Source organism: Aplysia californica, unplaced genomic scaffold (genome assembly GCF_000002075.1).
Source record: "Aplysia californica isolate F4 #8 unplaced genomic scaffold, AplCal3.0 scaffold00147, whole genome shotgun sequence".
Classification (NCBI taxonomy): domain Eukaryota; kingdom Metazoa; phylum Mollusca; class Gastropoda; order Aplysiida; family Aplysiidae; genus Aplysia; species Aplysia californica.
Genome location: NW_004797417.1, coordinates 1051726 through 1066278, shown reverse-complemented (window position 1 = coordinate 1066278; position 14553 = coordinate 1051726). Strand labels below are relative to the sequence as shown.

Sequence of the window (14553 nt, the reverse complement as noted above, 5' to 3'; positions counted from 1 at the left end):
ACCAGGGAATAAAATACTTTGTGAATAGTTAACTTTGGTAGGCATGGCACATTAAACATCTTTGCATCCTGTGTATATGAGACTAAATTTTGACCACATAAAGGATTTCTGCAAGGTACAAGTTGTGATACGAGGGGCCGACTAGTATTGTGAACGAAACGTACAGTAATTACGCTGTACGAAGATTTGCAATAAATAATTTGTCATGATAATGTGATGCCGACGATGTATCTCTTGTGATTTTGAAAGGTATGCACAACAAACGCCCAGTAAACTGATTAGACCACCGACATTTATAGTTGCGTTCAACGTAACCCAACTTAATCGACTGAAATCAAAATCTGTTTTACCGGATCATTGTTAGTGCAACTTATGAGGGAATACTCTCTGGATAACATTTCCAGCAATATTTGGAAGGAGTTTTTTATCTTCGTAATCGAGGCAGGGACACCCATGGGACTCTTAAATCACTTAAAGTTGTCTGGGTTTTAAACAAAAGAACCGCCGTACAGGATCAAAAGTGCGTTTTCACAGAAGCCGCTGTGAAATAGTTGTTCTTGTAACCAAAAAAGAGGCCATAATTTACTCCAGTCTGTTTTCTTTTTATTGGCGTCCATTGCCAGTCTGCCTCATTGTAACGTCGGTAGCCTAGTGGTTAGGCCACCGATCTCGTAATCACGAGGTTGCTGGTTCAGGGGTTCGAGCCTTAGCTCGGTCCGACTTTGTATCCTTGGGAAAGTCACTTTACACGAATTTTCTATTTGGTTCGGTCCTTTCGGAGGTGAACGTTAAAATTCGGAGGACCTGCCACTCAACTAATCTAAAAATGAGGACAGGGGCGTTAAACTTATACCATTTCACTTTTCAGCCTGACTCTGGCCTGGTCCGATTTTGCAGAGCCGACAAATTTACGTAAGTGTGCACTATTTTTATTGTGACCAGGTGTTCCTCGGCACTATGAGACTGGGATTCCTCACGACCTTTCTGTCGGATCCCCTGATCAGCGGCTTCACCACAGGCGCTGCCATACACGTCTTCTCCAGTCAGGTCAAGTCGGCCTTCGGTGTCAAGGTCAAACGATTCAGCGGACCTCTCAAGCTAATATTTGTAAGTGACAGAACAGCATTAGACCTATTTTCAGATGTTATTAATAGATACAAGTATTATAATTGTTGCTGTTTTCACAAACGTCTTTTCTGTCAAATGTGAGCGTTTTATGTGATGTGGGCAAATGGCCATGAACAGTGTATAAAACACCTACCTACAACCTCTCCTCCCAAAGAAAAAGCGATATTAGATTTAAAATAAATTTTATGAAAAGCGAAGCATTGCCTTGCCGCAATAGAGTTTTAAAAGTTTTAATGTTGATGTACAGCCGTGTATGCCCCCAGGAGGCTCACTCAACATACAGGCGTCTGTGGTGTAGGGGTTTGCTGTTTCATTAAAAAAAAGACTCGAGCTCAATACCCGTTTGAGAATTTTTATCGAGTTTTTCGGTCTTTCAGGTGTGACGCAGTATCTCTCCCAGCCCTGATTGGACCTGTCAGGCAGGGTCGAAACCAGCCTCCTAAATTATCTGCATAAAAAATACTTGACCAATAATTACATTGGCCAGCATGTTCATTTCTCATTCCCCATTTCCATTTCGGTTCCTGAAGGAAATACAGTTTTGCAGCATGTTAGGCGTTTACGGTTATAATTAATAATATTCCATTTCTGTCGATTGTCAAGAACCTTTTTACTTCTGAGTACATTAATAAAAACATATCTCCGAGAGGTACCTTTCCTAGAGACGCAATGCATTATCTAAAGTAAAACGAATTTTAACTCGCAACCTGTTATGGCAAGTAAGACGCCACACCTCTCGATAAGACGCTATAGTAATAAGCGTTCTTAGCGAATCTGCATCTCTGTGACGAACTTTTGTTGTTGTCCCGGGTTGCCATGCTGGCCTTCGGTCTGCCTGTCCGTCTGTCCGTCTGTCTGTCTGTCTGTCTGTCTGTCTGTCTGTCTGTCTGTCTGTTTATCTATGTCTGTCTGTCTGTCTTTCTGTCTGTCTGTTTGTTTGTATCTGCCTGTCTCTGTCTTTGTTTCTGTCTCTGTCTCTGTCTCTGTCTCTGTCAGTCTGTCTGTCTGTCTGTCTGTCTATCTGTCTGTCTGTCTGTCTGTCTGTCTGTCTGTCTGTCTGTCTGTCTGTCTGTCTGTCTCTCCGGCTTTCTCTCTCTCTCTCTCCCCCCCCCTCTCTCTCTCTCTCTCTCTCTCTCTCCTCTCTCTCTCTCTTCTCTCTCTCTCTCTCTAAGACGCAAAGAGCGAGCATACCGCTGGTAGACTTATTTATTAATTCTTAAAAATTAAGGTTTGGGGGTGGAGGGGTGTCGTGTATAATATGTGGATAAATTGTCAGGACATTTCTATACAGTAAAATCTGTCTACTTTTGTGTATTAGTCTCAAAGGTTGTTTTAAAGAAGAGAAGAATTAAATAAGGCGGAGACGACATCCGGTCGAGTACAATTGTTTATGTATATTTTGTGTCACGACACGATTGAATCATATCCTCGTCAGTTTCTGGCCTTATTGAGTTTTTAATATCGTCTCAAAGCTTGTCTATAATTTATCTTTTTTTTATGAAGAAAGAAAAACCAAACACATCTGTCTTGATTAGAAATCGAGATATCAAAATTTGCCAAGAAATGGCCGCCGAAGTTTGGGGACTTCCAAAGCTGGAATGTCCTTTTTTGCCTTTGATTAATTTTTTTTCTGTAAAAATCCACAGAGAGATGGACGTAAACGTTGTCCCCCCCCCTAAAAAAACAAAAACAAAACAACAACAACAACAAAAAAATCGATGAAAATGCCAGATGAGCGAAAAAATGTCAATTTCTTCGATGTCATTATCTTGACGAGCCCCTGCTTTCACAACGACGCAACCCTTATCATTCGACCATAATTTTATGATCTGAAACTGAAACTCCTTCTTGTTTTTAATGGTTTTATCCATTACCACGAACACACATAATCAAATTTTAGTTGGAAGGGAGAGAGATGAGCCATTCTGTGGTTAATATGTGATTCAATATCAAATAGTTTGTTTTGTGCTTCAGTATCTGATTTGATAGCACAGTTATTTTCACAAGCATGATATTGATCGTTATGGTCTGTTCCCAGTCATACAAAGATTTCTTCTCAAATTTAAACCAAGCCAACATCGTTACCATGACGGCAACCATCGTGGCTATCATGGTTCTTGTGGCCATCAGAGAAGGAATTAACAACAACAAAACCTTCAAAGAAAAGATGAAAGGAATACCTGTCCCTGGCGAGCTTATGGTGGTAAGTCCAAACACCATTACACAGATTCTTTATAGCCTCACACTAACATGCACACGCACACACACACACACACACACACACACACACACACACACACACAACCACACACAAGAACACACACACACACACACAACCACACACAAGAACACACATACATACACACACACCCACACAACCAAATACACATACTTGGTCAGATACATACACACACTTACATACAATCACACACACGAACACACACGCATACGCACACGCACATACATTCAGCAACACACACGCTCGCACATACATACACACACTCACACACATACATACACATACACACACACAAAGGCACGTAGCCACGCAAACACTTATGCCCTTTGGCTTTCAATTGATGTTGAAGCACCGATGCACCGATCATTCCCTTCATCGAAAGGGGGCGCAGCAAATTCTGATTATTTTATGGACATATCTTACAAACAAGTGGGTGTTGTCTTCAAATTCGCTTGTTTCAGCGGTCTCTTTTAAACAAATTTAAATCAATATAAAGGGTCACTCCGATGTGCGGTAGAGGTAATTTCCTGGCACTTTGTAGTATATTGAAATGATTGTGGTTGTATGAATATGTAATCGTTTCTAAGGAGCGTTGAAGTATTTTATTCTAGTTTAGCGATGGTATCTCCCTTCCACAGATAATTGGGGGCACCGTGCTGTCATCTCACTACCAGCTGCACAGAGAGTTCGACGTGGAGGTCATAGGTCACATTCCAAAGGGGTAAGGCTCTTCTCGGGTCTTCATGACATACAAAATCAGCTAAGGATGTATCTGGATTGAGAGAAATCATTGTATTTAATAAACTTGTCAATGGAGGGAACGATCATGGCGTAAAGCCTTCAGGTTAGACTATTTATATTAACTATTTTTACTAGTTGTGTTGGGAAACATCCTTGTGTCAGATCGTAGAATTTCTGAACATAAAATGTTGCGTGCAAGGAGCGTTAAACTTTTGCATTTTCGCACATTTGTTTGTACCGTTTCGCAGCACAACGTAACCATGATTGTATGTAGAGGTGGAACAATGTCTATCACTGCCATAGAAAGACAACTGTAAGCCCCTCTTGATACTTTTCAGTACATCTAAATATTTCATTAGTTTGGACATGTCTTTTAACTCTTTAAACCCTGAGTTTTTTCCTCTATTTCCCGGACTTTTTAAAAGTTACCTAAACCTGGTGCACTATGTCTCATTATAACCCCAAAAGCTTGCCTCCAACTTCAAAATGGCGGAAACAAATTTTTAGTCATTACTAAAAATCTACTGACCACAGTGAAGAGACGAAAATTAAAATGGTATGAGCATGTCACAAGATCCACAGGACTTGCCAAAACAATCCTGCAAGGAACCGTACAGGGAAAGAGAAAGAGAGGAAGGCAGAGAAGGAGATGAGAGGACAACATTACAGAGAGGACAGGAAAGACGATGGGTGACAATCTGCGGAAAGCAGAGGACAAAAATAGGTGGCGAGAGCTGGTTTTCAGATGCAGTGGTGCCCTAACGGTTGCCCAACCACGGGATAGAAGAAGAAGAAGAAGAAGAAGAAGAAGAAGAAGAAGAAGAAGAAGAAGAAGAACAAGAGAAAAAGAAAAAGAAAAAGAAGAAGAAGAAGAAAGCTTTGTTCGGGAATAGTTTGAAAAACAAGCAAAAATTAGCACTAAATGAAACGAAACAGTTGTCACTAGTACTGGACCCTCCCAGCGTTTGACGGGGAACAATCTGATTTAAAGAGTTAATGGTAGCGGTCAAAAACTGTTTCTTGAATTGCGAACGAGATAATATGTTTCTCTATGCACAATATAGATTATTATGTCGTTGGCTCATATGCTTCGATCCCACATGTCAGGGCCAGCCAGTGCTGTGTAAGATGTGTCTTATCAGGAAGACAGAGAGGCAATGTTTCCCAGACTGGGGAATCGATCTCACTTCTGTTGCGTGCAGAAAGAGACAAGAGCTTAATCATTACAGCTGAACGCCTTTCTTTTTTGTGCTCTCTTTTGAGGAACGGACCCAGGAATATTACGTGTTCATGATATTATGGTAAAGAAATTTGGGCTGTCCCTATTATTATTTAACAGAACACATCATTTGGTTCCAGTGAAATTGTTTGGAAAGTAATCAAGGAAAGGCCATAATGAGACGTTTTTCGATATCTGTTTTTGAAATCGTTCCCGCTTCGTTTTCCAGAAAGGTGGTAATGGTGTTGCTGTTAAGCGACAATATATCCTATACGGGAAAATGGTGCATATTATTCTATTGTTGCTGTTGTTGTTGTTGCTGTTGCTGTTTTTGGAACGCTTGTAGCTCGAACGGTGACGTTGGTTACAAATTTGGCCTGCACCCTGACGTTTGAGGTACAAGTCATAGCGAGATAAATATTTTTCTTGTAACACACAAAATAAAGAAAACTATTATATAGAGACAGCATTTCCAGTAATAAAACAACTAAATGGGGGTGGGGGGAGGGGGGTAGCCTCGGAGGCATTTCTAAAAAAACAAAGTCACGATTGTCATTGGCCCTATTGGGAAATCAAAACCGAGCCAATCACACTGTTGTGAAGCTAACAGTGCATCCGGGATATCGTGTTGTTTTTAGCTGAATTTCTAATAAAAGGATATATACAAACTATCAGTCTGTCACTTCACGTTAACTAATTAAGGTTTCCATAATCAGTTGTCTTGTATTTTGTCCCTGGTGGAGCTGTGATTCTAATAATTGTTTTTCGTCTTCCTCTTCTCGCAACCATCGTTTCATTGATCACAATTTCGCATGAATCTGTTTTGAGCTCATATACTTTTTGTTTATTACTTTTTCTATGTTCTAAGCTATTTAGTCTACTTCTGGTGTTTGACTGTGGGACTTTTTGTTTTCAAAAGAAGGTTCGATTTTCTGAATAATTGAGCAAGATAATTCTTTTTTAAAATCTCCATTTTCCTACTTCGCTGGTTCTCTGTCTAAGAGACAAGACCAAAATAGTCTGCTATCCAAAAATCGAAATAAAATTGTTTGGACTAGTGAACACAAACAATCATTACTGACAATGCAACAACCATTTTAGGAGAACAACTGCAACCAAAATGTTTATCATAAATGCACCCTCATCCTCATTCATATATTCCTACTGGCACTGCCTCTTTTTTTGCTTCGGCGTTTATAAATGTTTCTCATTCATATTGTGTCATAAACGAGACATATGGATGAACTGACAATATTGATAGAAGAATCCTTTCTTAGCAATAATGTAGACCTATGATAAAAGGAAAAAGAGATAAAAATTAAAATAAAGAAAGGTCAAACACACGGAGCTTTGAGTAAAACGATACAAGTGAAAGAACACCTTTAAGAGAATGAGCAAAGAGAAATATACCGACCTTAGATGACACCTGTTCAGTAATTTTATACCTATTCCATACTAAAGGCAATATTTTTCAATTTTTATGGGACTAGCTGAATGTCTAATTACATGTAAATAATGTGAATGATATACACAGCCTAGCAATGTGTCACTTCACGTTATCTAAAAACGAGTCCCATAATCAATTAATTTTCTAGCATTCTGCCCCTGTTGGAGTTGGGATTCTAACGTGTGAGAATAAATCTCGGTTTAGCTTCCTCCAATATCTTAATGTTTAGTGCAGTCTATAAATAAAAACTGTCCACAACTTAGTTTCAAAAAAGCTTTCAAAGACCCCTGCACTGCAAGCCCACGCTAGATTCTCGATATCTCTCCCCCCCTCCCCCCACCTTTCCTCTCTCACTTCCCTCAACGTCTAGTGTCCAACTGATTAACGGTTAATGACCAATAGTGTCTCTTACACCAAACTTTAGCACATATTCCCTCCCTCACGACCCAATAATGTTTTAGAAAACAAATATAATATCATCCCCTCCCAAACCATTGCGGCCCCACCTAACTCACTTTTAAAAGCAAAGTAATAAGCGGGTGATTCGAGGACGCCACTGGTAGGTCAATCTTCTTTACTTTCCCTCTGCTGCTTCTGTGTGTCTTACTTTTAACTAGTTATAACTGACCATCATTGTATCTATGTGGTTCTCTTTACTTATACAAACGAGCAAGCAAAGTAATAAATATGAAAAAGACAACGGAAGTAATAAATATAAAAAAATACAACGGAGACATCTAGACACTTAGTTTAAAGTCTAATCATGATCAGTCTGGGAACACAACAAAGTTAAAAATACATAATAATGTTAATATGTACTTCGTCTATTCAGCACAGAAAAAAATAATAACCCATCAACGTAAATCCCGTCAGTTGAACATGAGAAGGATGTTGGTTGGGGTGAGGGAGGAGAAGAGTAGGACGCTTACTTCATTTCACTGTCAGCTTCTCTAATATCATAGATTTAGAATGCTTAATAATGATCACTATCGTCTCATATTGTTCTCAGGTTTCCGACAGCCAGCCTGTCGTTTATGAAGTATATGCCGGATGTGATTGGAGAATCCTTCGCCATCTGTTTCACTGGGTTCGCCATCTCGTTTGCCGTGGCGAAGATTCTGGCTGACAAACATAATTACGTCGTGGATCCGAATCAGGTAGGTGGGACAGACTGAGAGAAAGAGTGAGTAAGTAAGTGAGACAGAGAGAGAGAGAGAGAGATAGACTGATTGAGAAAGAGAGTAAGAGAAAGGAAAGTGTGTGTGTGTGTGTGTGTGTGTTTGTGTGTGTGTGTGTGTGTGTGTGTGTGAGAGAGAGAGAGAGAGAGAGAGAGAGAGGCAGAGAGAGAGAAAGAGAGAGAGAGTGTAACAAAAAAAGAGTTACGGTACTGACAGAAACTGGGTACGATGTAGCTGTTGTGAAATCTAAAAACATCCTCCTTCATCTTCGCATGTATGTTGGCCATTCTCGTGCACGATAGACTGTTCGAGATTTCTAGTGTAATGACGTTGTAATTGCTTTTCCTGAAAACTGTTCCTCGCTTTACTTAAAGCACGAGTCTAATGTTGAACTTGTTGAAACAATAGATAAACTACACAGATAGGAATAATGAACAACAACAACAACAATAACAATAATAATAATAATAATAATAATAATAATAATAATAATAATAATAATAATGATAATAATAATCATAATAATAGTCATAATAGTCATAATAATAATATTAATAATTGTAGCAGTTTAATATAAAGTGAAACGTCTCAACGTGGAAGTATTCTTTAATTCTTAATACAAGAGTTAGTAATTCATGGTATCAGAAACATCATGTCGTCCTATATAGTTCAGCCTCCGAGCCTTATCTGTTATATCATTGCCAAGCATTTCTTATAGGTTTTAAAACTAATGTTATCTTCTTTTATTTTCTTTTCGGCTGTCCTATCCAATTTTCTCCAATCTCACCCTACCACACCTCGCCTTCCCTTACCTCCTCCCATTCTATCTAACATAATCTCAGGTGACACGATTATTACAATACAACCTATTCCTAGGAACGCTCGGCTTTTGACATCAGTGATATCCCTGAACTCCATGTGTTCATTCTTGTGCTGCTTCACGCCTCCACAATTCTCTCTTTCTCTCTCTCTCTCTCTCTCTCTCTCTCTCTCTCTATCTCTTTCTCTCTCTCTCTCTTTCTCTCTCTATCTCTCCCTCCCCTCTCCCTCTCTTCCCCCCCCCTCTCTCTCTCTCTCTCTCTCTCTCTCTCTCTCTCTCTCTCTCTCTCTCTCTTGGTATGTCTCTATTTCTCCCTCTCTCTCTTTCTCTCACTCTCTCTCCCTGAATTTATCTCAGGTCATATCTCATGACCAGAATTCATTTTTACACAAACTAAGCTAATCTCATTTCTGCAAGTCTCGTCTATTCTTATATTTCCTAATATTACAAATAACATAACTGTCTCTTCTTCTCTCATATAATCTAATTTCTTCTAACCCCATGCAACGTCATCTCTTATATTCTCAAAACATGCCGCTTTTTAAATCAATGTTCTAATCGTCTCATCCCTTATGTTATTTTCTCGAGTTCAACCCATATCTTGCAATTTTTATATATTTTTGTCTAGGTCAACCTTCCCAAAATCTCATCTTTAACTTTAATTTAAATCCCACCTAATCTTTTCCAATCATTCCTCGTCTCATCTTTTTGTTTTGCTTTTGTTTTGTTTTTTCTATGTTTTCATGTCACAATCTTACCCTACCTACTCCCTTTTCTCAGTTGCCTTCTTTAATCCAATATTCTTTTATCTCGCCTCACATGATCTCATGTTGCTCACCATCACCCCACAATTGTGGGCATCTGATTCTCCAATGTAATGGTTTGTCTCTTTGCCATGGACGTGGCAAGCTTGAATTCGATTAGCTTTCAGACATGAGCAAACCAGGCAAGATGGTAAATAATGTAAATAATGTCGATAAAGGCATAAAATAGTTTTTATTCAAAATGTGTGACCAAATCAATTACCCCATTTCTCACTGGCGTCTGCTGTTGTAATAGTAATAAAGCGCTTTGTCTTTGCATTCTGAAGACGTGAGTTTGCTTTCTGAGACGGGAGATTATTTCATTCAATTGTTCCGTCTTTGTGCTATAATTTTGTCTCAGTCCAGACTAGCAAATTCGAAGCAGTCTGCCTCCAAAATGATCTTAAAATTGTGTCCAAGGCCACATGTTTGTCTCTTGTCCCTTTTTCATGTGCCATGTTGGTGGTCTTATTCAGATCAGATAAACAATGACCGTGATGGTGTAAGTAAGTAAATTAGTAAGTACAACAACATTTCAACACTTGTAGGTCGAAGCAGCCCGCCTCCTAAATTATATTAATTGTATCCAAGGAGACGCAAAATATTCTTAAAAACAAATAGGCCCCGCTTCTCTTAGTCCCCATCTCACCTGATATACCCATACCTCCACAGGAACTCGTGGCTCATGGCCTCAGTAACATCCTGGGGTCGATGTGCTCATCTTTCTGTAGCTCCGCATCTCTCTCCAGGAGCATGGTGCAAGACGGAGTGGGCGGGAAGACACAGGTGAGGAAAAATAGTGTGAGATAAGGGGAGAGAAAGGGTTTCTTGTTCTTGCCTTGTTCTTCTAGTCCTTATTCTTGTTCTTCTCGTTGTTCTTGTTCTTGTTCTCTCCATATCTTTTTTCCTGTCTCTTTCCCTGTCTTTCTCCTCTCCCTGCCACTGGCTCCCTTCCGTCTCCGTCTCCCACACACTCTTTCTCTCTCCCTGTCTCATGCTCTCTCTCTCTTTCTCTCACTCTCTCTCAATCTCTCTCTCTCTCTCTCTTTCTCTCTCAATCCCCCCTTCTCTCTCTCTCTCTCTCTCTCTCTCTCTCTCTCTCTCTCTCTCTCTCTCTCTCGCCTTCGCGGTGTCTCTGTCTCACCCCCCCCTCTTTTTTCATTCGTTCTTTACGTTATTCACTATTTCCTGAGTTGTCTGTTAGTCTGCAAATACAGCATTACTCTGAGGCATGCCCATAGTGCCTTTCAATGAGACTGCTCAATAATACGTGTGGCATCGTGGTGAAATCAGGCGCTCGTCAAAATAATACAATTGAAGAGACCGACATTTTCCCGTCAGTTGGGGAATTTATATCGAATTTTTTGTTTTGTTTGTTAAATATCTTTCACGTCCATTTTAAACCTATTTCTGTGTGGAGTTTACTGATAAACGTTGACGAAAGGTCACATTTTTTAAAAGAATAAAAAAAGAAAAAAATGTAAACGTTTAGTTTCCTAGGACATTCAAGCTTCGTAAGTCACCAAACTCTGGCGTGCATTTTCTCGCTAATTTTAACTCTGACATCAGGCGACCCCCACCTCCTTCAGTGGCAAATATCTCGACTTCTATTTAAGCGAAGTAGGCAATTTTTCATCAAAAGCAAGACAAGGTTAAGATGATACCAATAACTCCATATGGCCAAAAATGACGAGCGCCTGATTCCATCGGGTCGTGACATATATAATGTTCCATTTTCATTGCTCATTATGGAAATACAGGATTTAGCGGTTCACTGCCAGATCCATGCGTCGATCTTTTACAACAGTCTAATCATTCCTAAATTAGTTCTGTACGTATATTCTGAATAAATGAACGTGTGTCGGTGAAAACTCTTCATTCTGTCTTTAAAAATGCTGCAAGGTTCTTTGTCGAGGTTTGGGAAATTCTTTCTAGGGTTCAGGACTCACCAATGAATAAAATACAGCCCGACAGGAGTTGCTGGGATAGAAGGAACCTTGTTACACTAAACGCATTACCGTGGACTTGAAAGACACTGCCTTTTTATACACACTCCAAAGACTCGCGCATGTCTTTGTGAGAACGATGTGGCTTCTGAACGTTTCTTATCTCATGCTGTGGCTGTAAACAAGGCAGATGATAATAGTTCAGACAAGGAAGTTTTGAATTCTAATGCTGATACAAGCGTAAAACAAAAATCAAAACAGGGAGGATTTTTAACTTTTTGAACATGTAGGTCGTCTGGAAAATAGAGAGAAATATGACACAATGTTATTGTGTGACAATAATTATAATCGAAAAAGAATGTTATATCGTGCAAATCAGATAAATGTATTATACCCTGCCAACTTGGTAGCAGAAGGTGATAGTAAGGCAGTGTCTTGTTTCAAGGAATAAGTCGTTAAAGTCAGATGGAAAGTATCGTGGAGGTTTTTGGGACATGTTCCCATCTTGGCTCAGTCCTGGCGGAGCAGAAATTAACAATGGAGATCCGATCCGGCTTTAAGAAACACACTATATTTAAAGACTGTTTTATCATATGATGATTTGGGCTGGCTTCTGTGCATGGTTAGTTTCACATTAAAATCTGGTCTGATTAGCGGAAGTCCAATCGAGGCATAAATCTGACTGTGATGTGGAATTGTTTTCCTCATCTGTGGTCAGAAATTAATTTAATTCTCTGTCCCTGCGTCCTCACTTGTGATGCGATAACTGTCAAATCAACTTCACTGTGCATGACAAGTATTATGTTGCTTACGCAGAACAGCAATCATAACATACAACAACATCACGCTCTCCACTGGTTTCTGTGGTGTGTATGGTTATTAGGCTCATCCTTGTTCTGTGCACAGACTATGTGAGTTCGTTTCCCGAATGAAGATGTCTTTTCAGTCCACAAGGTACATTATGTTAAAGTGCAGAAATTGCCTTAAACACTTGTTGTGTCTAAAAATAACAATTATTTTGCTTTTCCAAAGTCTTTTAAAGGATTTATCTGTCTGAGAATCAGTACAACGATCTTGAAAGTATGCTTTTAACTGTATTTCTACCAATTAAAATATGTTAATGTTGCAACAAGGACATTACTCAAATCTTTGATTGCAATTACATCTCAATATTTTATCTTAGACAGCAGTGGAGCATTCCAAGTTTGAACTGTTATTCGTTTCCATAAACACCATTTGAATTTGATGTTAAGGAAAGCAAAGTTTGTCCGTTTTTCAATGGTACCAAAAGCTCAAATTATGAAATGTATACCTAGTGGACCAAGCTGACAGGACTCATCACAATGAATGCTTATTGTGTCCCACTCAGCCTCAGGTTGGTTTGTTCCCGACCGCAAGACTGAAACAGCCTACCTCCTACCTACCATGATCTAAATTGAGTCGATGGGAGCTTAACACCATATCCACCAATGTCATCTTCAACATTGTCTTTCTGCCTCGTGTACACCGCTAACTAACCTGTCCCCAGGGTTGTATGCATCCGGCTTGCATAATTTCACATTTTTGGGCTCAGTTTGCATAATTTCATAATTTTGTTTTGCTTAAATCCACGTGGACAGACTAACGCCAATGTTTCCTCAGATCGTCAGTCTCGTCTCCAGTGTGCTTGTGGTAATCGTGCTCCTGGCCCTGGGGCCGCTTTTCGAGTCTTTGCCAAATGTAAGTGTCGCTCGTTCACAACTGCTGTGAATGATTATACGCATCTGGTAATATGGGTTGATATGGATGTATCAATAGATAGATAGATATACGGATAGACAGGTAATTATGTTATAGACTAATACGTACCAAAAAATATTGTCGGATGAAATATAAATCAAAACCACTGCCAATATCATCATCATCAACAACAACAACAACAACAACAACTACAACAACAAGAATAACAACAGCAAACATAATTGCCGCACCCACACGAAGAACAAAAAACCCAGTAACAGTAACATCAGTAACAAGAACAGCAAATAATATAACACAACACCATGAACAACAACACTAACAACAATAACCCAACAGCTACAGGCACAACAAATTCAGATTTAATTCAGCAGCGTGGGTAAAAACTTCTGACAATGAAAATGTTTCATTGTCATATTATTCTATGACTGCAATAGATCAACAGCTAAATGCATTATGAGAATGCCAAAACGATGATTACCATTTGAAATCTGCAAGAGTTCCCACTTCCTGAAGAAAAAAAAATGTAGTTTGAATTCCAGTGCACAGAAAAGCAAATAACACGACCATATAATATAACTTTTATTTCTTTCATTCATTTAGGAATTTAGGAGAGAGAGAAAAAAAAAAGAGAGAGAGAGAGAGAGAGAGAGAGAGAGAGAGAGCGAGAGAGAAAGAGAAAGAGAAAGAGAAGCAAACGCGGCGTCATCCGGGAAGGGAGATAACCAAGAAATAAGCTAAGAATTAGAGAAATGCCAGTTGTCTCCCCGTCAGAAAAAAAGTGCTGACATATTCTGATCAATGTGGTAATTATCGTTCGTGCTGGCTATGTAAAGACCGCAGTGCTTGCTTGTCGTATCTTCATTTTTTTAAACAGCGAAAATGCGACTTCTTCTTAAGCTTACTCTTTGTTATGGACTACATTAGAATTACAAAGTTGTATCTGACATTTTAGGCCATTTTGGGCCACTAAGACCGTGAGGTCAGAAACCACATATTCAGTCTGCTCTATCAAAATTGTTAGATTATTCGGAGTCGATGTCAAGCTATTCAAATAATTGTATTTTAAATTTTAAAAGCTTGACATTTTGTTGAAAATTTTGGAAAATGGAGCTTCGTAAAACTAGGTACGGTACTGAGCAGATAGAACTTTATAAGTCTGGGGTAGCGAAGTACAGAGTTGGACAAGTCGCTACCTTAGACTTACTGTAAAAAGTTCTATCTGCTCAGTACCTTGTTTTGAAAAATTTGACGTAAAAGATTTTAAGTTTCACATCATGTCAAGATTTCTCGAA

General features: G+C 39.2%; 1 protein-coding gene across 1 annotated transcript in view; it reads left to right on the top strand.

Annotated features, from left to right (window-relative positions):
• The window catches only part of LOC101858263 (prestin), a gene marked incomplete in the record, with an annotated part of 109448 nt that overhangs the window by 83119 nt on the left and 11776 nt on the right, over positions 1–14553 (top strand). Inside the window, 6 exon segments of the mRNA XM_035969463.1 lie at positions 943–1107; positions 3167–3331; positions 4006–4088; positions 7784–7931; positions 10248–10361; positions 13163–13240. Of these exon segments, the coding sequence (XP_035825356.1) occupies positions 943–1107; positions 3167–3331; positions 4006–4088; positions 7784–7931; positions 10248–10361; positions 13163–13240 (753 nt within the window).